General features: G+C 42.4%; 1 protein-coding gene across 1 annotated transcript in view; it reads left to right on the forward strand.

The window, feature by feature from the left end:
• Nucleotides 1-24,191, forward strand: part of MPPED1 (metallophosphoesterase domain containing 1) — a 77,514-nt gene extending 53,323 nt beyond the window's left edge. The window contains exons 6-8 of the mRNA XM_044981088.1: nucleotides 10,788-10,903; nucleotides 18,183-18,296; nucleotides 21,656-24,191. Of these exons, the coding sequence (XP_044837023.1) occupies nucleotides 10,788-10,903; nucleotides 18,183-18,296; nucleotides 21,656-21,774 (349 nt within the window). The 3' untranslated portion in view covers nucleotides 21,775-24,191. The remainder of the gene's footprint in view (nucleotides 1-10,787; nucleotides 10,904-18,182; nucleotides 18,297-21,655) is intronic.
• Nucleotides 24,192-27,845: the final 3,654 nt, after the last annotated feature.

Below are 27,845 nucleotides of genomic sequence, written 5' to 3' on the forward strand. Positions count from 1 at the left end.
TCTATGATGACCAGATACTCAGCACAAGATTAACAAAAAAGGAGAAGGAACGCAAGCCAAAATAGGGGAAAGAACAGGTTGAAGAATATTTAGATAAGTTAGATATACAGTCGAACCCATTTATGTCGACCTCGGTTAACTTGCCAATCCTATTAACTCGAGGTTTTAGAAGTGGAACCGCCAAACTCCCTCTTTATCTTATGGGCTTCTCATCTGTTATGTCGATTTGCCCAACCCTAATATCTCGAGCCCGGCTCCCCGCGTCCCCAGCCACCCGCTCCCTGGCTCTCCAGCCGCGCGGTTCCCCAGCCGCCCGCTCCCCGCGTCCCCAGCCACCCGCCCACCCCCGCATACCCGGTCCCTGCCCGTCCCCGCCCGCCCGGCCCCGCATACCCGGTCCCTGCCCGTCCCTGCCAGCCCGTCCCCGCATACCTGGTCCCCGCTTTGCCTGCCGCCTGCCCGCCCGGCTCCCCGCTTTGCCGCCCGCCCCTCCGCCCGGCTTCGCTTCGCCGCCCGCCCGCCCGGCCCCGCATACCGGTCCCTGCCCGTCCCCACCCGTCCCCGCCCCACAGACCTGGTCCCGGCTTCTCCTGCCGCCCGCCCGCCGGCTCCGCTTCCCCGCCCGCCGGTCCCCGCTTCCCCGCCCCCGCATACCCGGTCCCTGCCTGTCCCCGCCCGCCCGCCCGGCCCGCATACCTGGTCCCTGCCCGTCCCCGCCCGTCCCCGCCCCACATACCTGGTCCCGGCTTCTCCTGCCGCCCGCCCGCCGGCTCCGCTTCCCCGCCTGCCGGTCCCCGCTTCCCCGCCCCGCATACCCGGTCCCTGCCTGTCCCCGCCCGCCCGCCGGCCCGCATACCTGGTCCCTGCCCGTCCCCGCCTGTCCCCCCCCCACATACCAGGTCCCGGCTTCCTGCCGCCCGCCCGCCGGCTCCGCTTCCCCGCCCGCCGGTCCCCGCTTCCCCGCCCCCGCATACCCGGTCCCTGCCTGTCCCCGCCCACCCGCCCGGCCCGCATACCTGGTCCCTGCCCGTCCCCGCCCCACATACCTGGTCCCGGCTTCGCCTGCCGCCCGCCCGCCGGCTCCGCTTGCCCGTCCGCCCGTCCGCCCGGCTCCGCTTTGCCGGATCCAGCCACGTGCAGGCAGCGCGGTAAGGGGGCAGGGAGGGGGTGGGGGGGTGGATAGGGGTTTATCTCGATCATTGGTTATCTCGATGGCTTTTGGCAAACCCCTAGGCCGTCGAGATAACAGGGTTTAACTGTATTCAAGTAGGCAGGGCTGATGAAATTCATCCTGGGGATATTAAGGAACTAGCTGAAGCAATCTCAGAACTGTTAGCAATTATCTTTTAGAATCCATGGATGATGGGTGTGGTCCCAGAGGACCGGAGAAAGGCAAACGTAGTGCCTATCTTTAAAGCGGGGAACAGGGAGGACTCAGGGAATTATAGACCAGTCAGCTTAACTTCACTACCTGGAAAGATACTAGAATAAGTTATTAAACAATCAGTTTGTAAGCACCTAGAGGATAATAGGATTATAAGGAAAAACCAGCATGGATTTGTCATGAACAAATTGTGCCAAACTAACCTAATTTACTACTTTGGTAGGGTTACTGGCCTAATGGATAGGGAAAGCAGTATATGTGATGTATCTTGATTTTAGTAAGGCTTTTGACATAGTCCTACATGACATTCTCATAAGCAAACTAGGGAAATGCAGTCTAGATGAAATTACTATAAGATGGGTGCACAACTGGTTGAAAATGATATTCAGAGAGTAGTTATCAATGGCTCACTGTCAGACTAGACATCTTGTGGGGACCCAGAGGGGCCTTCCATGGGTCTGGTGTTATTCAACATTTTCATTAATGACTGGGGAACTGGAGTGGAGAGAATGCTTATAAAATTTGTGGATGAAACCAAGCTGGGAGGGGTTGCATGTACTTTGGAAGACAGGTTTAGAATTCAGAAAGACCTTGACAAATTAGAGAATTGATCTGAAACCAACAAGATAAAATTAAATAAGGACAAGTGCAATGTACTACATATAGGAAGTTAAAATCAAAAGCACAACTACAAACTAGGGAATAACTGGCTAGGCAGTAGTACTGCTGAAAAGGATAGTGAATCAAAAATTGAATATGAGTCAACATTGTGATGCAATTCCTAAAGAGGCTAATATTATTCTGGGGTATGTTAAAAGGAGTGTCATATGTAAGACATGGGAGGTGATTGCTCCACTTTACTTGGCACTGGTTAGGCTTCAGCTGGAGTACTGTGTCCAGTTCTGGGCACTACAATATAGGAAAGTTATGGACAAAGTGGACGGAGTCCAGAGGAGAGTAACAAAATGATTAAAGATTTAGAAAACCTGACCTAAGAGGAAAGGTTAAAAAACCAAGGCATGTTTAGTATTGAGAAAAGACGACTGAGGAGAGGCCTGGTAACATCTTGAAATATGTTAAGGGCTGTTCTAAAGAGGACTGTGATCAGTTGTCCTCCGGGTTCACTGAAGGTAGGACAAGAAATAATGGGCTTAATCTGCAGCAAAGGAGATTTAGGTTAGATATTAGGAAATACTTTCTAACTACAAGGTTAGTTAAGCTCTGTAATAGGCTTCCAAGGGAGGTTGTGGAATCACCATCACTGGAGGTTTTTAAAAACAGGTTGGACGAACACCTGTTAGGAAGAGCTGGGTTTACTTGGTTCTGCCTCAGTGCAGGGGGCTGGCCTTGATGATTTCTCAAGATCCCTTCCAGCCCTACATTTCTGTGAACGTTTGTGAGGTATTCATGTATTAAGATGATGCATGCCATAAAAAAGCCTATAAACAAACACTGCCCTATCAAAGTTTCTTATCTCTAAGTGATGAATAGCTACTTTACTCACCATGCCCATTCAAGATCGTTTTCTACCCTCTGAGTACAAGGTCAAGTGATAGCACAGTAAGAACATTTTGGATTTCCCATTAACAGTCATTGTGGGAACAACCAACCCCAGCAAAAGATGATGTGACAGGATCATGAAGGCACTTTTGAGAACCAGGGAAGAGAATTGAAGATGGGAGTTCAGAGAAGAGCAACAAAAATGATTAGTGGACTGGAGGGACTTTTGAGGAAAGATTAATGCAATGATAAGGGACATGAGACTACAAACATCTGAAGGGTATAAACTCCAGGTAATCATGGACAATATTTAAAGTAGTTCATAGGGTTATAACTAGGAATAATAAGATGAAACTGAGGCCAGGTCTACACTATAAACTTACATCCATATAACTACATTACTCAGGGGTGTGGAAAAATCCACACCCCTGAGTGACGGAGTTATACTGAACTAATGTAGACAGCGCTATGTTGGCAGGAAGGCTTCTCCCATCGACACAGCTACCACCTCTCACAGAAGTGGAATAACTATACCGAGGGGAGAAGATCTCTCATCGGCATAGTTTCATCTTCAATGAAGCGCTACAGCAGTGCAGCTGTGCCGCTGTAGTAAGTGTAGACTGCCCTGAGAAAGGTAAAATTGAGGCTGAATGTCAGTCAGAATTTCCAAACAGTAAAATGTATTGGGCTATGGAGTAGTATTGGGCTATGGGAAGTAATGGAAGCCCCAATTGCTTGGCACATTTCCAATAAGACCAGACAAAATACTAAAAAATGTTCTGTTGGGGAAAACCCTGCCTGGGTTCCTGGGGGATGGACATGATGGCCTGAAGCAGTCTTTTCCAGTTCTATCTTCTGTGATTCAATCCTTGGCCTGTTGGCTGCAATTTTGCCAACAAGGATGTTAATTGTACATCATACGCCCATGTTCCTTGACCTGTACTTTTTGCCAGTATGGCTTGAGGCATGCATGGGCCAATCTTTTAATGTTCAAGATATGCAGTTGTATAATTATATATAGGAGTGGAGCTGCGTGGATTAACTTTGAGCAATTTGTTTTTCTAATGAGTTTCTGTATGAAGATGTGCTAATACCTACTTGTTCATTTACAACAGAGAAATAGCAGTTCTGTGCCGGGGATCAATCTGAGTAACACTTCACTGTGATCCTTTAAAATATATATCATAAGCAAAGAGAAAACTAGAGCAATCTCTTGCTTGAATGGGACACAGAAATGCCTGTCAGTCAAGAAGAGAGATCATCATAGCGGAAATTTTAGCACATGTTGTTGTTGCTTGTACGGTGTACTCAAGACACTACTCATTGATTAATAGTATTCTGGAATGGTAGAAAGGACAAGTGTCACCCATACATCTTTGTAGACACTGGGTCTGATCCTACAACCCTTACTCATGTGAGTAGTCCCATTGATGTCATTGAGACCAATGGTGTAACTAACAGTCGCAGAATTGGGCTCAATTGACTGCACATTCTTGATTAAGCTATTGCAGTAAAATTTGCAGTCCCCAAGTTCTTACAGTGTACCAGCCCGCCAGGAGTTAGGGGGTCATGCGATAAATTGGAATGTTTTTTTAATTGCGTACTAATTCTGGAGATGTGCATGTGTAACTGACCTGCAATGATCATGGGTTTTATGTTCAGCTAGTAAGTGTAGATGAAGGTAGTAATGGGTCCTTCTAGTTAAGCAGTTAAATGAAAGCCACAAAGAAACACATTTCAGTCTCTCACTTCTTCTAATAGGAGAATACATATATATTGCTTGGTTTGCCCACTCTGGTACCCTTTTTGTGTATCCCTTACCCAATTAGTACATCTGCTAAGCAATTTGAGATATATACCGGTATAAGAACACAAACCCTCAATTCTCACATAAATTACAGGTCAGATTTATGTAATGCATCACAGCCCTTTACAGTAAATTACATGTAAACCTAAGTTATGCCCCATTTAAGTGACAGAATAGAATAGAACACTCAAACTGCACTGCTCCTCTTTCCTTGGTTGAATAAAAGAACAAACAGTAATAAATAGTTAAAGGAGTAATGTGTTTGACCACTTTTTTAATGCCACTTTTCTCTGTTATTATGGTAACAGAAATGCACACGTCAAAGAATACTGAAGTGCCAATGATAGCTAAGAAGGTCATTTATAGGAGGTTAAAATGGTTTAATTAGAGTTTATTTGAAGGTTACTATAGGAGTGCAGAAAGATGTTAAGGGGTTAACCTATAAGAGATTACATTGTAGTCAGTGTTCTGTTAAAGTTTGAATTAATTTTTCCCATGGGTTTTTCACATTCTAATTTTCAACTAAATGAGACATCTGTTTCAGAAAAGGAAAATTTGCTATGGTTGTCATAGCAACCATCATTCTGTAAGAAAATTATTCCAATGGTTTCTTTAGAACAGAAAGACAGAAATTCAGTATAGAAAGCAACATCCGATTGCTAGCACAAATTTTGAGAATCCAGGCATTTTTGTACGTAAGACAAGTTGACCTGTAAAACTTGTTCATGTGTTTTTAACACAAGCTTAATTGTGCAGTAAACATATTCACTTGCAATATACTTTTCTCCCTACAGCCTTATATGTAGTCAGTCATTTTTCTGTCATAATAATAAAAGCACTGAATTTCAGTAAGATATTGAGAGACATACGCTGTTTGCTATAAGAAGGCAAAACCTAAATCAAAATATACTGTTAATCATGGGTACTTGGCTCCTAACATGAAGTACATTAATGGTATAGGTGTTTAATTATCAAATACATTTTTTGCACCTTCCTTTTCTAGAACCAGCAGATTTTCCCCCCAAGTATATTAATGGAAAATAGATAGTCATGTGAACTATTTTATAAAAAAGTTATACTTTCACTGAGTAAACACTAAGAAAGGCGATCCAAAAAAGCATCAGATCTTAACTCTGTAACTTTGCTTCCACATTCTGTGATGGATGGAAATATTAGACAAAGTTGCCTTTACATGATTTCTAGGTCAGACAGTTGTTCGTGTGTATATGAGTAGGTTTTTTTTTCTACACAGAAACTTTGATGGCTGTTTTGTAATAACATTTCGCAAGAAGAGACTTGAGGGATAAAATCCCTCTGAACATAAAAATGCTTTTACTTTTGTGTGGTTTGGGCATTGAAGTGTATGAATTTATTTAATGTAAAGAATACTAATATTATGCACTGAATCCTTTCAGATTTTAGCCAGAAATATTCCAGACATTTATATCATTCCTGGGATTGTCATAAAAGACAGCATAATGGCAAATCACACAAGTTCTAACATTTCCTAGTCACAAAAGAACAGCCCCAGCATGCATAACTCACCAAACCCTAACTCAAGCAAATATGCACTGCAGGCATAAAGCGAGAGAGGAAAGGGGGACAATATTCCTTGTCTAAATAAGCTGCAGAACATGCCTATTCAGAAAGAGAAACACACTTCAAAAAGTGAGTATGTATATAATGGGCCTAATAGAGGCAGGCAAACCACTGGGATTTTACATGTATATATGTGATTCATAAGCCTATGGATTTCAGTGGAATCAACTAGACGCTGTCAAGTTCTTTGACGGTCGAGGTTATTTCTTTCTTTTTTTTTTTTAATGCTCCAATGTATCTTTAAAATAATTATTTTTTCTATACTGATTTCTTACCTTTTCTCTTTGGCAAATATTGGTGTTTTTCTCTCCATTTGTTTCTCAGGGAGCACAGCAGTTGTTTTACATTTTGCTTCCTGTTTGTGCGCCACAATCATTGATGATCTCTGTAGAGCATGAGAATAGAAGGCCTGATCCAGTGCCCACTGAAGTCAGTGGAAAGACTCCCACTAATTCCAAAGGGTATTGGTTAGGGCCTGGATGAGGAGGGGTGGGAGAAAAATGTCTCAGGAACATTTCAGGTCAGTTGGAAACCGAAGTGTGAATTGCCACATTTCCCCCTTTTTCGTAGTCACTTTTTGCAAGTGAAGTTTTGTTCATAAGAATATTTGTGGAAAACTAATTTTGGGCCTGTGGCTAAACATTATTTGTTGACTAAATAAAATTTGTTGAGTGTGAGACCAGAATACCAGCCATATTAGGATTTCCTTTGTGGTCCTAGTGAAGGAAAGCCATTGGCATTTGTGATTTGGGCTGCAGCCTTGTGTTTTTTTCAAAGAAACAGGCCAAAACTCTGTGAGCACTCTATGGCAGTGCTTCTCAAACTATCTGATGTGGCGGACTGGCAGTTTTTTTTCCCCAATGTGCCAGGGACCAGTACCATATTTCCCATGGACCAGTACCATATTTGTGCCATATTATTACCATTTTTGCATAGGCACGTAGCACATCAGATCAGAAAAACTAACATTCTTCACTGTATTAATTGGAATGGGAGTGTGGCATACATGCGGAGATGTTCCCATTTAAATACATTGAAGACTGACTGAAAGGCTGTGGATCTGGGCGGATAGTATAAAATGACTAGATCCAAGAAAATATTATTTGAACATTTGTAGTAATATTAATTTATATCAAACAATATGAATAAAATAAAAATTGGCAGACATTTTTTATTTTGTTTATTTATCAATATTATAATATGTGCTTCTGAAAACATAGTATTCTTTAATATTGTTGACTTTTATCGACTGATAATTATTCTTGGTAGAATTCCAGTGTGATTTTTAAATTATACTATTATTTCTCTTTCTTTCCTGGAAATTCGCCGCGGACCAGCAGCCAATGGCTCGCGGACCGGCACCGGTCCACAGACCACCACTTTGAGTAGCACTGCTTTGTAGTACTTATACAGTCTCCATTACTGTAACAGCTGAGCAGCTCACAATCCTTATTATATTTATCCTCACAACACTTCTGTAAGGTAGGGAACTTACCTTCATTATCTTCACCAAGTTCACACAGGAAATCTGTTGCAGAACAGGGATTTAAACCTGGGCTTCTAGTTAGTATCTGAACCAGTGGAGCATCCTTCTTCTCTCTGGATAAATAAGACTTGCTTCATTTATAGAGGCAGTTGACTCCAGTCTTCTCACAGTTGGAGAAACTATGCACGCTGGCAGCAAGGCAAGGGAGAGAGTGACTTAACATAAGACAGCCAAATCAATATTTACCTGTAAATAAGGTGCAGAGATCACTGCTAGCTTATTGCAGGATAAGCCAGTGAATAGATGCAAAGTTCCCATCCCAGCAGTGGGAAGGTGAGGAACCATGTACCTTAGAGCCACATGCTACTCTTCCTGGTGGGAGAGTACCCATAAGGAAAAAGTCGCTGAAAGGTAAAAACTCATCAAAAAACTCTGATCTGAAACTCACTGTTCTATGCCTGATTCTCCCTTTGGTAGGTAGAGCTGCCCAGCCAATCCCTACCCTTGTCAGCATGTCTCCTAATGGACAGGGCCGCCCGGGGGGGGCAAGAGGGGCAATTTGCCCCAGGCCCCGAGCCCCACGGGGGCTCCCACCAGAGTTTTTCGGGGCCCCGGTAGCAGGGTCCCTCACTCGCTCCGGGGTGCCCGGCAAACTCTTGTGCGGCCGGGCGCAGGAGCTTCTGCCGCTCCCGGTCTTCGCCAGCGGGGGGTCCTTCCGCCCCGGAGCGGAAGGACCCCCCGCTGGCGAATTACCGCCGAAGACGGAGCGGGACCTGCCGCCGAAGTTCAGCTCGGTCTTCGGCGGTAATTCGGCGGCAGGGGGGCCCTTCCGTTCCGGGACCCGCCACCGAAGTGCCCCGAAGACCCGCGGCGGGGCCCCCCTCCGCCGAATTACCGCCAAAGACCGGGCTGCGCTTCAGCGGCAGGTCCCGCTTCGGCGGTAATTCGGCGGCGGCGGGGGGGATCCCCGCCGCGGGTCTTCGGGGCACTTCGGCGGCGGGTCCAGGAACGGAAGGGCCCCCCACCGCCGAAGACCCCGGGCCCCCGGAATCCTCTGGGCGGCCCTGCTAATGGAGCCTCGCTGCCATTCATTTTCTTTCCTGCACTCACCCTCTTTGTCTCCCACCACAGGGACTGGAATGATCCAAGAGAGAGAGATTGGTGGTCACAGCTGCAACAGTAGTAACTTCCAGTTAGGTTTTCACATGGAAGGCTAACAGTTAGCCAGGAGAACGGGCCACGCAGAACCATGATATGGACTCTTAGCTTGACACCGCCCTCAACCAGTACTGCAGAGCCCCAACACTTTGGTTCTAGAGAAATTGGGCCTCTAACTTATGGGAAGGAGAGGGAACTTCCCACAGAAGCTCTGCTTGTTAGAGGGCTCTTCTACTACAGTTTGATTCCCCTTCTAGGATAGCCTGTGTTCCTTTATTTCTCTTAGTATGCAGTGTTTTTCAGTTATTTTCAGCATACACGTGTCTAACAGCATTCCGAAAGGAGATGTGAAAAATAGATGATCATGAAGATTGCAGACAACGTGTTAATTTCTGAAGTGGTAGTCAAGCATCAGTAACGGAAGAGGAAGAATAATAGCTTCATGAGCATTCTCTTTTGTCTTTGCCATACATGATGCAAAGAGTAGTTCAGAGAATTTGTTTAAAAGAAATCTCGCTTTTTCATTTGATGCCGTGAGGGAGTGGAAAGCTTTCTTCAACAAAGTAAGATCTGAAGGAGAACTCTGGTTGATGTGTACATATTTATAAACACTAAGACTGCAATTATCATAAACCTTATTAAATCATAGCAGCCCATTTGTTGTTCTCCATATGTGGCTATGTCCAGAACACCAGTCAGTAAAAAAAAAAAAAAAAATGCAACCCAAAACTAGCCCCACATTTCATGACTTGTAGCATCACCAGCAAGTCATAATTTGCCACAATGATATTACTATGAAATATATCTTTTTAATCAATGGGATTGCATAAAAAAAAGAATTATATTCTGACTGCCTCTATTATAATCCCACCACTTAATAATGAGCTGTTCCATAAATAATGTGTTGAAAAAAACAACCCTAAAATAAATTCTCATCGGATACTAAATCTTGAATATGTAAAATTTTATTTTATAAACAATGTGGTGGATGACAGAGGAAAATGGTACAGTATGTATGAATTTAATAAACATTTGTTCTGGTGTGATGCTTCCAATGTTAACCAAACATAATATGGATTATGGCCCCAACCAGGGGCGGCTCTAGGCATTTTGCCGCCCCAAGCACGGCAAGCAGGCTGCCTTTGGCGGCTTGCCTGCAGAGGGTCCGCTCGTCCCACGGCTTCAGCGAACCTCCCAGGTCCACCGAAGCCGCGGGACCAGCGGACTCTCTGCAGGCATGCCTGCGGGAGTTACGCCGAAGCCGCGGGACCAGCGGACCCTCCGCAGGCAAGCCGCCAAAGGCAGCCTGCCTGCCGCCCTCGCGGCGACCGGCAGAGCGCCCCCCGCGGCTTGCCGCCCCAAGCATGCGCTTGGCGTGCTGGGGCCTGGAGCCGCCCCTGGCCCCAACCCCGTAGTTGAATCTGTATATGTGCAGGGTTCTGCCCATGCCCATTCAATTGTAAGATCAGGGTCAAAGTGGGAAGAAGGCCATGCTTTAACATAATACATACACCCACACTTCAGAGTGGTGGTCCAATAGATATAATGGGACTCTAGGTATAGCACTATGTAGGGTACTTCAACTGGTACAGTTGTTGCCTCTCAAACCGATTAAAAGAATGCAATAAACGTTTTACAATAGACTGTATATTTAAGCTGATAAGCTTGTTGATTTCCCACACATTAAATAATGATGGTTGTATGCAGATACGGTGTCATTGTACGTAGGGAGAAGGTAACTAATGCTATTTGTGCCCCAAATTCCTTAACAGAAGAGAATCAATCTCCATTTTTTAATTAGATGACCAATGCATATGAGTAGCATTGAAGACATTCTCCTCCTCTTTTGGCAGGCAACCTTGGTTTTATGGCTGGGGCTTTAATCTTCCACGAGGCCAAGCACTATTAGAGAAATGGAACCTTATTCCAGATGGAGTAGATATTCTTATAACACATGGACCACCTCTTGGTAAGAAAACATTAACACTTTTAGTTACATATTTCAAATAATGATATAGTAACTGTGTGCTCTTTTCGGACATGGGGTGAAATCCTGGCCCCAGGGAAGTCAAAAGCAAAGCTCCTCTGGATTGAATTGGAGCCAGGATTTCATCCCAGGGTTTCTAATCGCTATTACCTAAACTCAGCGAGGGATGTGAAATATTTTGCCTTAATGTACATTATAAAGAAACAATGGCCCCGATTCACATCTAGCATTCCAGTTTCATGCCAATGTAACTCCACTGAAATCAATAGAGCTACACCAGTGTCAAAACTGGGGTGACACAGTGATGAATCAGGCCTAATATACTTACATAATTTAGAGGTCTGATCCTGCATTCCTTGCCCACTCAAAGCTTCCATTGAAATAACTGAGGAGAGTTGATTGAACAAGGAATGGAGGATCAGGCCCTAAGTTCTTACATAGAGGTTCCCCACCACCTTTTTATGGTAGCATTCCCCTCCATCCAGTATCCAGTATTTATTTCTCCCTTCTTTCCTCATGAGTTGCCACCTCTGCTTCCTTCTCATGAACCCAAATGGCCATACTTATAGTGCCCATTCTTTAGAGAGGGCCTGCCGACATGTGTAGGCCAACAACAACCATTTTTACATTTTCATTTTACAGATATTAATGTGAGATAAAATATATCGTTATGCAAGTAGTGGGCTTATTATGTTTCCTGATAATAGTTATCTGACTTTGATTATGGAAATAAAGTATTAACAGAAATCTTTTTGTCCCTGATTCAGAAAAGCATTTAAACACATGCTTAACTGTAAACACATGCTCAAAACTCATTGATTTAATCATGATAAAGTGAAATTCATGCTTAAGTGCTCTGCTGAATTTGACTTTTAAATTTAAGACTCCTTTCAGTCCACAATTTCACTAAGTGCTAAAATCCTCCTTCCCACCACTCTTTCCCCTTCTCTTTCAAAATTTTCATTTAGAGTATATAAAGTGTTTTGTTTTTCACTACAACAAAACGATTTTTCCTCTAAGTGTTTCACTGAAGCTTTGGGGATAGGGGTTTCTTCTTCGTAAACCTTTGTTCTCCCAATAAGACTGTGTGTTTAATCCATTGCATAACTCACTTCCAGTCATCAGATTTATTCCGTATATGGACTTGGATCTTAAAAACTGGTAACAGCCATTCGTCCCTGAGTGCTTGCAGGTCTGGAGCTGTTAGCCCTAAACATTTAGCATAGAAGATAATCCAAAATCCCAAATGGTAGCCCAAATGTTAGTATTGGATTTTTGGTGGACCCATTTATAAGTTCAAATAAAACAACTTAAAACATTTGAAATACTTTTGACTTTTATTCTTAACCCCCCAAACTTCCATCTGATTAGTCATGGGAAAAAAAAAAGATCCTTTGTCAATTCCAAAGAATGTCCACATATCCGGTGTTTGTAATTCACTTATCAACTAGTCTGAGTATTTATCCTATTTTGCTTTTTATCTTCAACCATCCTCCATGGCTTTTCTGCAAAATGTTGCATATTTCTTTGCTTTATTTTCCTGGTGTCTTGTCTATATTAATATATCTATGGACAGCTCATGTTCCACGCTGAATGGTCTGCAACTTTTTTATGAGTTGGATCAAGATATTGCTCCACCTAACATGTTATTTACTTTTCTGCAGCAGCCATTCTGTGGCACTCCCAAGGAAAGTGACAACCTCCTCACTGTATTGCACTCAGCTGTGTATTAGGCTGTGCATGGATGGGTTGGAAACAGAATTCCTTTCTGACCTTCACAGGCAATTATTTTAACCTGGAAGTTGATTACTATTATCTTTGTCTTAGACTACATAACTACAAATGTTATTAATGAACATAAAAGTATCCAATGCTCTTGCAAATTCAGCCACACAATTTAGATAACTTCCTATGACAGTATGACTATAATGCTGCAAAAAGGAGCATTTCCTTTTATGGATTTTCAATGTATTTCTCTTTAATTTACAGATTTTGTTAGGTCACTGTCAGGTTTGCATGAGGTATCGAAAAGTGACCCAGCAAGAGCTGCTACTGCCATGCCTACAGTGATTCTCACTGTTACATTAGGTTTAGAGGTTTCAGAGTGGTAACCGTGTTAGTCTGTATCAGCAAAAAGAACAGGAGTACTTGTGGCACCTTAGAGACTAACAAATTTATTTGGGCATAAGCTTTCATGGGCTAAAACCCACTTCATCGGATGCATGCAGTGGAAAATACAGTAGGAAGATATATATACACAGAGAACATGAAAAAATGGGTGTTGCCATACCAACTCTAACGAGACTAATTAAAGTGGGCTATTATCAGCAGGAGAAAACAAACTTTTGTAGTGCTCATCAGGATGGCCCATTTCAAACAGTTGACAAGAAGGTATGAGTAACAGTAGGGGAAAAATTAGCATGGGGAAATAGTTTTTACTTTGTGTAATGACCCATCCACTCCCAGTCTTTATTCAAGCCTAATTTAATGGTGTCAAGTTTGCATATTAATTCCAGTTCTGCAGTTTCTCGTTGGAGTATGTTTTTGCACTTTTTTGGTTGAATAATTGTGACTTTTAGGTCTGTAACTGAGTGACCAGGGAGGTTGAAGTGTTCTCTGACTGGTTTTTTAATGTTATAATTCTTGATGTCTGATTTGTGTCCATTTATTCTTTTGCGTAGAGACTGTCCGGTTTGTCCAACGTACATGGCAGAGGGGCATTGCTGGCACCTGATGGCATATATCACATTGGCAGGTGAACAAGCCTCTGATGGTGTGGCTGATGTGATTATTACTACAAAAGTTTTTTTTTCTCCTGCTAATATCCCACCTTAATTGATTAGTCTTATTAGAGTTGGTATAGCAACACCCATTTTTTCATGTTCTCTGTGTATATAGTCTTCCTACTGTATTTTCCACTGCATGCATCCGATGAAGTGGGTTTTAGCCCATGAAAACTTATGCCCAAATAAATTTGTTAGTCTCTAAGGTGCCACAAGTACTCCTCGTTCTTTTTATTAGGTTTAGAGACCCCCATAATAGGTGGTTCCTGTCTGTTTAATGACTCAGAGGACAACTACCCTTTTCTGTATGTGGTCCAAGAGAGGGTGCTGCAGTGTGGCCTCTCAGGTTGAGTCTTGTTACTGATTATATCCCTCTTTTGAGCTGGTGCCTCATGAAATCGTGTTCTTCTTTCTTCTCCCCTTTTCTTTTCCCCTTAAGTGTATGTCTTAATTCTGCCCACCATCCACTTTTCTCTTCTCCCTATTCATCCCCTTCCTGTAGCAGAACAAATACCCTCCTGATCAACTGATGTTACAGAACTACAGAGATAAATTGGTGGGATTTTAAAAGTGCCAGAGGGATTCAGGAGCACAAGTCCCATTGACTTTGAACAGAATTGTGCTTCTGTGTCACTTAGGCACTTCTGAAAATCCTATTCAAAGTCACTATTCTTCATTATTTGTATTGTGGTAGTCAGGGGCGGCTCCAGGCCCCAGCATGCCAAGTGTGTGCTTGGGGCGGCAAGCCACGGGGGAAGCTCTGCTGGCGCCGCGAGGGCGGCAGGCAGGCTTCCCTCGGCGGCATGCCTGTGGAGGGTCCGCTGGTCCCGCGGCTTCGGTGGACCTCCCGCAGCCTGCAGGAGGTCCACCGAAGCCGCAGAACCAGCGGACCCTCCGCAGGCAAACCGCCGAAGGCAGCGTGCTTGGGGCGGCAAAAACCCTAGAGCCGCCCCTGGTGGTAGTGCCTAGATGCCACTATCAGGATATGTGCACCGGCTTGTGCCAGGCACTGTAGACACGTATTGGCAACACAGTTCCCCAAGAGTTTACAATTATCTGCAGTCATTGTACTCAGCCACCTGTTAATGAGAATATACCATATATTACTGGGTCATGATATATAGCAGTGTGAGACACACTTTTGATTAGGTCATATTGGAAATACAATAAAAACACTATGCAAAAATAAGTTTCTTTGAATATGTATTAATTTCATGTTTTTTAAAAGTCAGTTTCCTACCATGTAAAGAATTAAGTTAAGGATTCTTTGGCTTCTCATCAAGCATTCTTTCCTTTTCTTCCTTTCTTTTTCTTTTTTTTTAAAATAGATTTCATTTCACCTTTAAGTCTTGATCTGTAGCTGTCTGCGTGATTGTCTGTGACAAAGATTTATACTTTCCTGACAGTTACAGAAACCAGTTTCAAATAACCAAACATAAAAAAATCCCTAAGATGAACTCTAATTGTTAGCTAGGTGTAATCAATTATTCTTAGTTTGTGTAGTCAGGTGTATATAATAAGCAGCAAACATATGGGAAGGATTCAGAAGGGTGATAATGCATGTAAACAAAAACATGTTCAACATAAATAATGCTTAATTTAATGGAGAAGTTAATTTCATGAATTTTTGTTTGTAAAGTTTTTGAAGCGGAAATACCTTTGCCTTCATGTTCACCACAGCCGTTTTGACAATTAACTGTTTCAAACCATTGAAATAACAAAAGCCTGGGTTATAATCTGTTTGGCATGAAAAAGAGATTGAACTGGATTCTGAAAGATACAATTTCTCAACTCATTTTGACGCGTTAAGGAACTGCTATTATTTCCTGGAATCAATTTTAAACTTCCATAGAGGACAAAAGTGACTAGCAGAGTCAAATATCAGAGTTTAATGAGGATCATCGGTGTCTGTAATTAAGTTGCACGTAACTGGATTTTCGGTGAAGATATATACACTAAAAGACCTGGGATAACGTTTTCAAAAGTGCCCTTCCTTCCTCAGACAGGACTTGGGCACTTAGAAGTCTAGATTCCATTGACTTTCAAGGAGACAGACTTCTGAGTGCCTTAGTCACTCTTAAAAATGGGACTTTTGAACCTGCCATTTACTCATTTTAGAAAATTTTACCCTTAGTCACAAAACCCTAAAATATACCAAGACCAACTCTTAAAAATAGGCACCGAAATGCAAACATGTGGGTGTCCGAATCTGCCATTAGGCTGGTATATATCCATTTTGCATGCAGTGCGCTCTTCCAGCTGAGTGCTCCATTTCTGGTCTCATTGAAATAAATGGCTTAATTCAGGGGTTCTCAAACTGGGGGGTTGGGACCCCTCAGGGGGTTGCAAGGTTATTACATGGGGGGTCACGAGCTGTCAGCCTCCACCTCAAGCCCCACTTTTCCTCCAGCATTTATAATGGTGTTAAATATATAAAAAAGAGAATTTATAAGGGGAGGGTCGCACTCAGAGGTTTGCTATGTGAAAGGGGTCACCAGTACAAAAGTTTGAGAGCCACTGGCTTAACTCCTTGTTAGCCATGTTGGAGCAGGCCCCCTGTACCATAATCTGAAAACTGCATCCAATATGTGTAAGTCACTGGCTCATCCTTATCCTCTCAGCCCTGTATATATGCAATATATCACAACACCCTTCAAATGTACCTATGGAGATGCGCAATAGGCACATAATGCAAACAGAAGGATAAATAAATCTAAAGAATAGTACAAAATTGGAAATGTTTTAGATACCCCAAATTGGAGGCAACATCTTATGATAGTGGCAGAGATGTGGCAGCACAAAACAATTAGATCATTACAAACCAAGAGAAATTAACTAAATTATTCCAATTTGCACTGCAGAATAGTGTTTCCCTGCACAGCTCTGGACTCTTTGCTCTTCCATCTTTCACACAGATATACAGGAGATGATGTTTTCACACTTAAAGTGTCACATCCTGGTTAGGTTACACTATCGCTTTGAAGAAAATACCATGATTTAGTGAACAATTAGCATCCCTTCTGAAATGACGTTCAACAATTTGATGTCCAGATTGGGCATTTAGGTTTTCATTGTAAAATAACTTTAACAAAAACCCTGCATCCCATACAGGTAAATACAACAGTCACACATGCATGCCTCTGCAAAGGGGCCAGCAGGGACTTTGGGAAGAGTTACAATAATCCTGGCAGTAGCATGAGATTTCCCAAAAGCAACAAGGTGAAGGCTGGATTATGGCCCCGCTATCCTTTTGTGTTTGCCAGTTGAGCTCAGCTGCTGAATGCTGGAGTTTCTGCCCTGGCATGTGCTCCCACAGGCTCTTCAGGAATTCAGACCAACTCAGCCACAATGCCTCCAGGGATTCCTGCTGCAGTGTGGTCTTTGCTCATTCCCCCACCTAACATGGGCTCATGTTCAAAGCTGCCATATAGTCTTGGATATTTAAAAAGAAGATAATTTTAATCAAATTTCCAGCCTCCAGCCCAACCAAAACCATCATCTGGAGCCAGATCCTTGTCCCATCAGGTCAATGAAAAGTCCCAATGACTTAACTGAGAGTTAGATCAGTCTCCTGGTGATACAGATGTGGATAGTTTTTAGTATCATTTTAACACTTTGGTGCCATTAATAAAAGAGTATTTTTAGTGCTCTCTGTTCAGATATGCTTTTATTTCTGCTTTCTGAAGTAGCTGATAGGACTGGTAACGACAATTGTCGTTTTTTTTTAATGGAAAAATTGGATTTTCAACTAAATGTAACTTTAACAAAGTGCCTGCTTTCCTTGAAAATTTTTGATTTTTTCATACAGGCAACCAAAACAATTTTTGTATTTTTAATTTAAAAGTCAACATTTTCTAGGGGGAAAGAAAAATATTTTTACAATCAGCTGTAGTAGGCAATCATTTTAATGTATGAAAATGGAAATATCTAACCCTCAATGCCAGTATGTTTTGGTTTAACAATTAGCAACACCAAAGACGTTACATAAGTTAAGATCAAACTATTCAGTGCTTAAAATTAGACCCTGACTAGATTTAAAAGGCTAAATGTAGGTTTTGAGGCCTAGCTTTAGGCACTAGTTTTGAACATTTTGCTCTAAGCTTCTTAAAATGTAGCAGGGATGGATAAAACTTAGAGTGTTTGCCTTAAATAGAGCAAATATGGTTTAATTAGTTTTAATTTAAAATCTCTTGCAAGGATCTTTCCTTTCAAAAGGAAATATTGGCAAGAATAACTCTAATCCCATCCCTTTGGATCAACTATTTTTTCATTCCTCAAATATTTTTCATTCTCCCTCCACTGAGCAATGAAGATGTTCATTTTAATAGATTATTCTGTGGCCACTTACTAGAAACTAAGAGAGACATTAAAATCCAGGAATGATTTTGCGTCTGCCAGGTATAAAGTTTCACAGATAACGTGACTCCTTTCTCTCGCCTTTTAAATCTATGTTTATTAATCTTTCTTCTTCTTCAAAGGTTTTCTAGACTGGGTTCCTAAGAAAATGCAGAGGGTAGGATGTGTTGAGCTGCTGAACACAGTCCAGAGACGAATACAGCCACGACTTCATGTTTTCGGACATATCCATGAAGGTCAGCAAGCTTGTCCCTCTCTGATTTTTAAAACCAACTGCACCCAAGTCACTGCACAGTATGGCCAACATTTTCAAACTTGAGTTGCTAAAGATAGGTACCTAAATTAATGGACACTTCTGAAAATCAGGCCACTTGTTTAGGCGAATAAGATGCATATAAGTGTCTAACATCCAAGTATGAATATTTGGGCCTCGGCATCTCTCTTTCAGTTTCCATATCTGTGAAACGGGGATTATACCTACTTCTCCATATGAACTACTGATCCAGTTGGTTCAAAACAAGGGTAGAGGTCTACTAGGTGACTACAAGTTAGGATTGCGGGATTCTATTTGTGGCTCCTTACTGAATCAGTGTGTGACATTGGGAAAATCATGTAACTTCTCGGCGTCTCACTTTCTCTCCCTGTAAAATCCTTAGGGATTTCTAAGGCTTAATTACCGAGATCTTGGGTTAGAAGGGTCTAAATAAATACAAAGCTAAAATAAGGCCCCATAAAACTCTAGAAGTTCCTCCCACACTTAATTTGTGCATGTACCATGTATTAGGCTGATCTCCTCATCAGCGAGTTCAGGATTCTCCAGCAACCTGAGACGCTATAGTTTCTTCAGAGCATTTGTCTGAGTGTGTGTCTCAGAGCACTAGGGAGTCATCACTGGCTCTGTGGGGGTAAGATTTTTTTTTTAAACAGGTTAAATGTTCAGTGCACAGACCCACCAAGGGTGTTCTCTCAACCATTTGGCTTTCAATTGGGAAAATTAACTCCCTTCTTTTAAATCATTAAATGGAATCAGTCTTGCTCCCATTGAAGTCAGTGATAGTGGGATCATATTAACAATCAAAGAAAAGAGGAAAGAATACATCTTATGGTGTTTACTCATATCTTGCAAGGTGTACGGCCTGGACTACAATCACTGCCTATTCCTTGCGATGATAAGGCTCTCACTAGATGATTTCTAAAGTGCAGTCAAATGTACAAAGTAAACAAATTGAATGCATAGAGAGAATGACTCTTCCCTAGATCACGTTCAGGTACAGCAGTCTTATAAGTAACCTCTAAGACAGTGTGTGAACAATTTTCAGACAAAACCCGTTTTAAAATTGGCATTATCCCTTTAGTTTATTATAGGCCAAGTAAGTTTAAATTTGGTGTAAGTGACCTGTTGTAAGCTCCTGTGAGGTAAATAGAGTTGCATCTGCTTACCCCATGTCTGAATTTGGATCACCAAAGAAAAAACCATTGGCTTTCAAAGAATGGTAAATTATTTCAGTTACCATTTCAGTCGCAGTAAGTAGCAGAGTTAAGAGACAGGGAGTTCTTGTAAACTATCATAATTCAGAGAAAACAAATGGGAAATTGCAAAGCCTGTTTTGCTGTGGGATGGTAAAACTCCTCAGAGAAGAATTCCCAAGTAAGTTCTCACAGACAGCCTTTTCAAATGAACGTGCTCTTTGCAAAGTGAGTGCATGGTATGAACAGATGATATCCTCCCCTGACTAAACACAGCTACATCTACAGCAGTCATCTACTAAATATCCAGGAGGAATAACGAACTGACTGTTTCCTCCCCACTTCCTCCTCTGAACTGCTGCTACTGCCAAAAATGCCCCACCTGTCATCATGACTGGCAGCCTACAGTAATGTCATCTAAAATCCTATTTCCCATGCTCCTGCCAGGGCTCAGGTGGGGTCGTGATACAGAAGTCTCCGTGACAGGAATGAAAAGTGCAATATTATAAATCATGCACAAAAATTAACATTTTAGTAACTGGGTACCATGGTGATTGGATGTTTTAAGAACATGGAGAGGGAGAGAGAACATTCTGAAACTTCTCCTAGCAATGTTAAGTGCAATTCACGTTTACATTCTGTGGTTCATGTTTCACAACCAACGATTGTTCTGTGGCAAACCACAAATGATTGGGAGAAATCTCTGTGACAGGAACCTGACAGAGTTTTCATCCTTGCTGAAGTCCTCTTCTTGTAAGGTTTTCCATGAGCTGGCTATTGGACCCACAGTTTGTAGCATTAAGTTTGTTGGTTTTTTAAAGAAAATAAAAGAATCTGCTGTTATTTCATGGAGTTCCTGAACCAAGATAGTGTACATAGGCCTGACTCAATCCTCACTGAAGTCTGTGAGGGTATGCCTACACTGCAGCGGGGGGCAAGCCTCCCAGCCCAAGTAGACAGACTCACACTAGCTTGACTTGAGCTAGCACACTAAAAATAGCAGTGTGGATGGTGTGGCTCCAGTGGACACTCAACCAGTCAAGCGCGCTCAGACTCAGGCAGTGGTGACCTGACCCCGAGTTGCCACAGCCACACTGCTGTGTTTAGTGCACTAACTTGAGGCCCACTAGCACAAATGTTTATCCAGCTCACTCCCAACTGCAGTGTAGACGTGACAGGGGAGTGTTGCCATTGACTTCAATGGGAGCTCAGTCAGGCACTTAGGTAATTACACATACATGCCTAGAACTTTTCTAGTACGTTTAAGTGTACACCGACACACATTGGATCCAATCAAGTTCCCACTGAAGGGATTTGGAATGTCACCATTATCTTCAGTAGCACTAGGATAGAGCCCATTACAGACAGTTTCTAGTGAGCACATAGTTTTCAGATATTCAGATCTTGAAATCAAACCCAGTTTTTTCATGCTAAGGCATACCTATATCCATGCCAAGTTGCAGATTTCATGCTTCTGCTGGTTTTGCTGAAGCCCAGTAGATTTTTTTTTCTTTTCATAAGTGATTAGAATTCTTTTATAATGGAAAAAATATGTTCACTTTTCCATAAGTCCAAAAATGTTTGAAGGGATTTCACTCAACATTTCTTTAAAAAAATAATAATAATAATAAAATAAAATTTATCTTTGAGCAAAAACCAAGCCTGGGAAATATCAGCCCCAAAAGGTGACGGTTTCAACAAATTCTGAATGTGAGATTTCCAACAAATCAGGGATTTGTGTGTTTTAAAGCCTGAAATACAGTCTAGCTCCCACCCTCTTCCAAAACTGGAGAGAGAGAATATTTTTTTAACTGATTTTCAAAGAGAAATATTAAAGTTACTAAACTTTTTTTGAAGACTTCACATTTCAGTGGCTATAATATCACACTACGTGTACATGCTGGAGAGTTCTCTTTGGCTTTCTTTTACAATCTAAAAGGGTGCACAAATTCTTCTGTTACACAGGTATTATTACTACTCTCATGGAAGTTTCACTAGTATGACAGAGAGCAGAATATGGCCCTGTTAAATCCTTGAGCGTTTGGATGTAGCACTATTCAGTGCCACTTCCATTTGTGGCACTATATAAGTGAATAAGAATAGTAACTAGAACTTGTTTTCTTTGTAGGCTATGGGGTAATGGCTGATGGAACTACTACCTATGTGAATGCATCAGTGTGCACCGTGAATTACCAGCCTCTCAATCCACCTATAGTTATTGACTTACCTACTCCAAGGAACACATGATTGTTATAGGAATTTAATGATGTACCCATCACACAAGCAAGTTTCTATTGCTGGCTAAGAAACATGATAAAGAACTGTTCAATGAAGAAGCAAAGACCCTTTATTTTTTTTTCTTTTAATTCTTCACAACCAAATTTGAGTGATGAAAATAAATGGGAAGCAAAGACATTTTAGTGCCAGTATCTGCCAGAAGCCGATTAAAGACTTTAAAATTTCAGCATTAAAATACTTGTGAATACACAAAAGTGAATGCATTCCACGTATATCTCGAGTAGGGAATTGGTTGGGTTTTTTTATCTCTACCATATATTGAACTTATTAAAAGTCTTTTCAAAGGCTTGTGTCTTAAAGAATGTTTATAGTTTAAACGTGAATGTTTAGACTAGGATGTAACCATTTAAAACATTTTCCAATGAGTATTTGGTAAAATCAAATCATGTTGATATTTTTGCTGAATAATATGGCAAATATGAAAATAGTATACACAAGTACTGTATTGAACCAGTTAAAAGAAGACAGTTATTATTGCAAATCCTTCTGAAGTCTGTGCCCTTGCATGCTTTCAAAGCCAGTGCAGGAGAAGGTCCTAATCGCTGTTCTGTAATGCAGTTGCAACACATCTGGCATTACAGATGGAAGGGGAAACGGTGCATACTGCCAGTGTGTGGTAAACAGCTGAATGTTCTAGAAGGGAGATGGTATTAAATGAGTACAAACTCAGGCATTTGTAAGCTCTGAAAAATGTCATTTCCCTTTTTTTCTTTAAAAAGTTCCGTGAGGTTTAATATGAGAGCTGATCTGTGATTGGATTTAAAATAAAATAGGAAAGCTGTGCTGTTGAGTAGTGGTTTTAAAAGGTAGCCTAGCGGGACTATCTGGTTTAAAGAACTGGTAAAGGGATGGGCAGCCTATCATAAGGCCACTGCTTTGAATCTGGCCCAGGTTGGGAATGATTAAAAGTCTGAGCTAATTCATCCCTGGGTTAATAACACCCCTGACTTTGATGGAGTTACCCCAAGGATGAGTTTGGCTCTTTACCTTCTAATAGCTGTTCAGCAGCATGGGTGAAATGAGTGGCGAGCTTATGGCAGTTCCTCCAACACAGGTGTCCACATCACAAGCCCCATCATTTGCCTCCTTGTGGACAGTCGTAGTAGAGACCAAGGACTAAATGAGCCCAGGAGACTGAAGTCTTTTTTAACCCCTATATACAGCCCATCCAGATGTGAGAACTAGCAATGCTCGTGCTCCGCGTCTATGGATTCACAGAGGAGTTGAGGCAGCAGAGTTTTCATTCCAGCACTTCACACTAGCCCAAAAATTCACTTTAAAAAGCAAACCATGAAGTATTTTAACCCCTCAGATAGGCTCTAAAGGAAAAGGGGCCTCTGTCCTGACCTTACCCAATTTCTCCAACTTCAAAGAAAGTAAAAGGAGACCTCTTGCCTTAACTGCAATTAGCTGAGTATGATACTTTGGATATGGATTTTCAGAATTGTGGTACTAACAGGCTCTATGTGTTAAATAACCTTCACACACATTAGGCAAAGCTCATGGGTGAGGCATTCAGACACCGATGCTGGAGAAAAAAAAACCATGCATGTACCCAGTGCATGTGCAGAGCCCACATTTGCACACACAGATCATGTAATTGTGCATGTTAGTGCCCTTTTGCGCACACACTCGCTCAATGTGAAGACATCAATGTGAGCTTTGCATGTAGCAGCTGTATGTACAGTATTCGCATGCACAACTAGGGCCGCTATTTCTGAAAGCTTGAGCCTCAAAGTCAAATCTGGGAGGGACACTAGGTTCATTTCCAGCGCTTCATATGTGCAAAAACTCTTCCCCCACCTGGTGCTGGGAAGCAATTAAGTTTGAGCCTAGTAACTTTATCCAAACTGGTATGCCCAAAAACATGACATGCCACAAAGCTCTAATTTCTTGTAAGCTGCTCAGTGAATTAGGACATAACATGCTTTGCTGCTCTTTGCTGAAACTAAAAAGCAAACAGTGGGTCCCTCCTGTAACCCTTTCTTATGTGAATGGTTTATATGCACATGAGCCATCTGCAGTAGATTTACATGGGACTATTTTTGCAAGAACTGTTTGTGTAAGGGTTGTAGGATCAGCCCACATCAGCGAGGCTGGAAGTTAATAGCCTATTACCAATTTCCACCATCAATGGGAAGAAAAACAATAATGTGTTGTTAGACTAAAAGTGTCTTAACCAGTCACAATTCAAGTGTTTTATGAAACAAGTGTGGCAGGAAACTGGCTGTATGTTAAAGAAGTCTGAAATGTTTACATTCACTCTCAGCACTTGTTACTAAAATGTTAAGGGGGGGGGGAGCTTTTATTAGCTGCAACAATATTTCTATGTCAACCATAAAACATGCTCTTAACAAAAAAAAATTCCTAAGGTATCTTCAAAATACTATGTATTTTATGTGAAAAAATGATTTGAAAGTAGCTGTTACTTTAAAGGTTATCATTAAAAGACTTGCGGCATGAAAGCTTATTTAATCATTTTGGCATAACTTGATGTTGTAATTTTTTTGTCAAGCATGTTAGACAAATAAAATCTTAAAAAATACAAGTTCTGTTTACATCTATCAGACATTCCATTTGGCATGGTAGTAAAATATTTACTGTAAAATACAGCACATCTGCCCCTTATGTTAGGTGCCAAAGCACTCCGTACTGTGGATCAGTTACCATACAAACCTAAAATCTACTGGTGGGAAATCAGCTGGGCTTGAAGGTGTTAAGCCTTGTGCATGATTGTATACCAAATAATCTTGCAATATCTGTCATTGCAAGGATGTCTATGCATGCTGTCTTAGCAAAAGATGCACTCTTTAATGCCGCCACCACTTTAATAGAGACTTCCTTGCCTTAGGGCAAAAAATAAAGAATGAGTTGGAACCAATGATTGCAAGAAGAGAAGAATAACTGTTTCTTGTAATTAAAGATCCCCATGGATGGACCATATGAAATGCTTCTATGACACAATATGGTGTTTTAGGAAAAGCTAATGTGGCTAATTTAGCAAAAATAGCTTTGGAAACTTTTGATTGTGGGGCCCATAACTAGGATGCGGGTAAAATCCTTTGAGGAATGTATGAGTGTTGGAAATATTTGAGTGTATTGTCAGTATGGACCTCAAAGAGGAGATTAAGAAAGGTGCTCTCTTCTTTTTTTTAACTCCATTCCAAAGTATTAGTTACTTAGGAAAGATTCTACATAGCTCCAGTTTTGAAAATGTGTGTGGGTTTAAAAAACAAAAAGTTAAGAATATTTAACACCTACATCAAGGCAATGGTTTGTGCTCCCTTTAGCCTGGTCTACACTAGGCGTTTAAACTGGTTTTAGGAGCGTAAAACCGATTTAACGCCACAACCGTCCACACTAGGAGGCACCATATATCGATTTTAATGGCTCTTTAAACCGGTTTCTGTACTCCTCCCTAACGAGAGGAGTAACGCTAGTATCGGTATTAACATATCGGATTAGGGTTAGTGTGGACGCTGATCGACGGTATTGGCCTCCGGGAGGTATCCCACAGTGCAGCAGTGACCGCTCTGGACCGCAATCTGAACTCGGATGCAGTGCTCAGGTAGACAGGAAAAGCCCCGCGAACTTTTGAATATTTCCTGTTTGCCCAGCGTGGAGCTCCGATCAGCACGGGTGGCGATGCAGTCCGAAATCAAAATAAAGAGCTCCAGCACGGACCATGCGGATGTGATCGCTGTAAGGGCAGGCAAATCCGTTCTATCAGCGCTCCGTTACAGAAGATGAAATTCAGAATCCTTTTTTAAAAATCTCCAGACAGACGCCATAGCAGGGACTCAGCGCACTGCAGCGTGACAAGCGTAATGGAAAGCCAAAGAATCAAATGGACGCTCATGGACTGGAGGACTGAAGCTATCCCACAGTTCCTGCAGCCTCCGAAAAGTATTTGCATTCTTGGCTGAGCTCCAAATGCTTCTAGGGTCAAACACAGTGTCCGCGGTGGGTCAGGGCATAGCTTGGCAATCTACTCACCCCCCCACCACCCCCAGAAGCGAAAGGGAAAACAATCCTCTGACTCTTTTACATGTCACCCTATCTTTACTGAATGCTGCAGATAGACACGATGCTGCAGCCGTCAACACCAACATCCTCACTCCCCCTCTGCCATGGGTGGCTGATGGTACAAAAGGACTGGTAACCGTCCTCGTCATCAGCCTATTGGCACATGGGGCAGTAACCATGCTGACTAGCATCCGTCAGGTCGATCAAGGGCTCCTGGCTCTAATTTTTTCTGGTGGATGGTGCAGTATGGCTGGTAACCATTGTCATCATAGCAACAGGGGGCTGAGCTCCATCAGCCCCCACCCTTCATGTGTAAAGAACAGATTCAGTTGCCCCTGGACTAGCAGAGGGATGCTGGGCTTCTCTCCACACTGCTTAATGTCCTGTCTGGACTATCATAGCAGCTGGAGGCTGCCTTCCACTCATTTCTCACTAACAAGTCACCATGTCTTTTTATTCCTGCATTCTTTATTACTTCATCACACAAGTGGGGGGACAATGGTACGGTAGCCCAGAAAGGCTGGGGGAAGAACGGAATCAACAGGTGGGGTTGTTACAGGAGCACCCCCTGTGAATAGCATACATATCAAGTTTCTGCAGGATCTGACACAGAGCAGCTGTGCTCTCTGGTTCTATGATACAGTGGTTATCTAGTACACTTGCCTATATTCTAGGCAGGACTGATTCTATTTTTAGATACCAAAAAGGAGGAATTGACTCAGGGAGTCATTCCCAATTTTGGCTTTTGCGCCCCTGGCTAAGAGCAGCCAGGGGCACTTATGACAGCAGCAAATGGTACAAAAGGACTGGTAGCCATAATCATCCTCACCAGTTCCAATTTATGGAAGGGTTTGGATGGTGCAGTATGACTGGTAACCATCTCTGCTGTCATGCAAAAGCAAAAGCATGCTTCTGTGTAGCACTGCTGAATCGCCTCTGTGAGCGGCATCTAGTACACATACGTTGAGAGTCACAAAAGGCAAAACAAGCTCCATGATTGCCATGCTATGGCATCTGCCAGGGCAATCCAGGGGAAAAAGGCGTGAAATGCTTGTCTGCCGTTGCTTTCCCAGAGGAAGGAGTGACTAACAACATTTACCCAGAACCACCCGCGACAATGATTTTTGCCCCATCAGGCACTGGGATCTCAACCCGGAAGTTCCAAGGGGCGGGGGAGGCTGCGGGAACTATGGGATAGCTAGGGAATAGCTACCCACAGTGCAACGCTCCAGAATCCGACGCTAGCCTCGGACCGCGGACGCACACCACCGAATTAATGTGTTTAGTGTGGCCGCGCGCACTCGATTTTATAAAATCTGTTTTACTAAACCGGTTTATGCAAATTCGGAATAGTCCCGTAGTGTAGACGTACCCTTTGTTAACTTACATTGGGAGTTAATCAGCTGACATCACTCCCAGAGCTGTGCTGATGTCTCTCCCTACTTTGTGAAGGAATGCATGCTTTACCATAAGTCTGCAGAGTTGTTAACCACTGCGGTTAATTTCAGTTCCTTTCCAAACATGGAAAGGGTGGGGTGGGGATGGGGGAATATCACTACAGGCTTATGGATAAGGACAAAAGTGATTTAAATCTCTCACTCCTGGGGATGAGTGAGTATTTTAACAACTAATGACTTGGGAGAACGGGAAGGGTTTGGCTGCCAGGAAAGAGAGTTAGTTGAGATTCTGCAACCAAGCCCAGTCTGACTTGCTTTCCTCCATCCCCAGCCTCCCTAGGAATACACCTTCCTTCTGCCACCCACTTATCCTTGATGCTAGTTCCTGACATGTATCAAGCCTGGGAACTAGATGTAAGAAGATGGTTCTCAACAGGAACTGAAGCCGAAGACACAGAGAAACTGTTGCAGGCCCCAAACAACTGTTTGGAGAAGTGAGGCTGATGTCAAGAAATGGTAGCTAGAGCTGTGATGCTCTAGACCTGCTGGGTTGGGCCTTGAAGGAGTCAGACAGTTTTGGAACTCGGTGGACTGAGC

Source organism: Mauremys mutica, chromosome 1 (assembly GCF_020497125.1).
Source record: "Mauremys mutica isolate MM-2020 ecotype Southern chromosome 1, ASM2049712v1, whole genome shotgun sequence".
NCBI classification, from domain to species: domain Eukaryota; kingdom Metazoa; phylum Chordata; order Testudines; family Geoemydidae; genus Mauremys; species Mauremys mutica.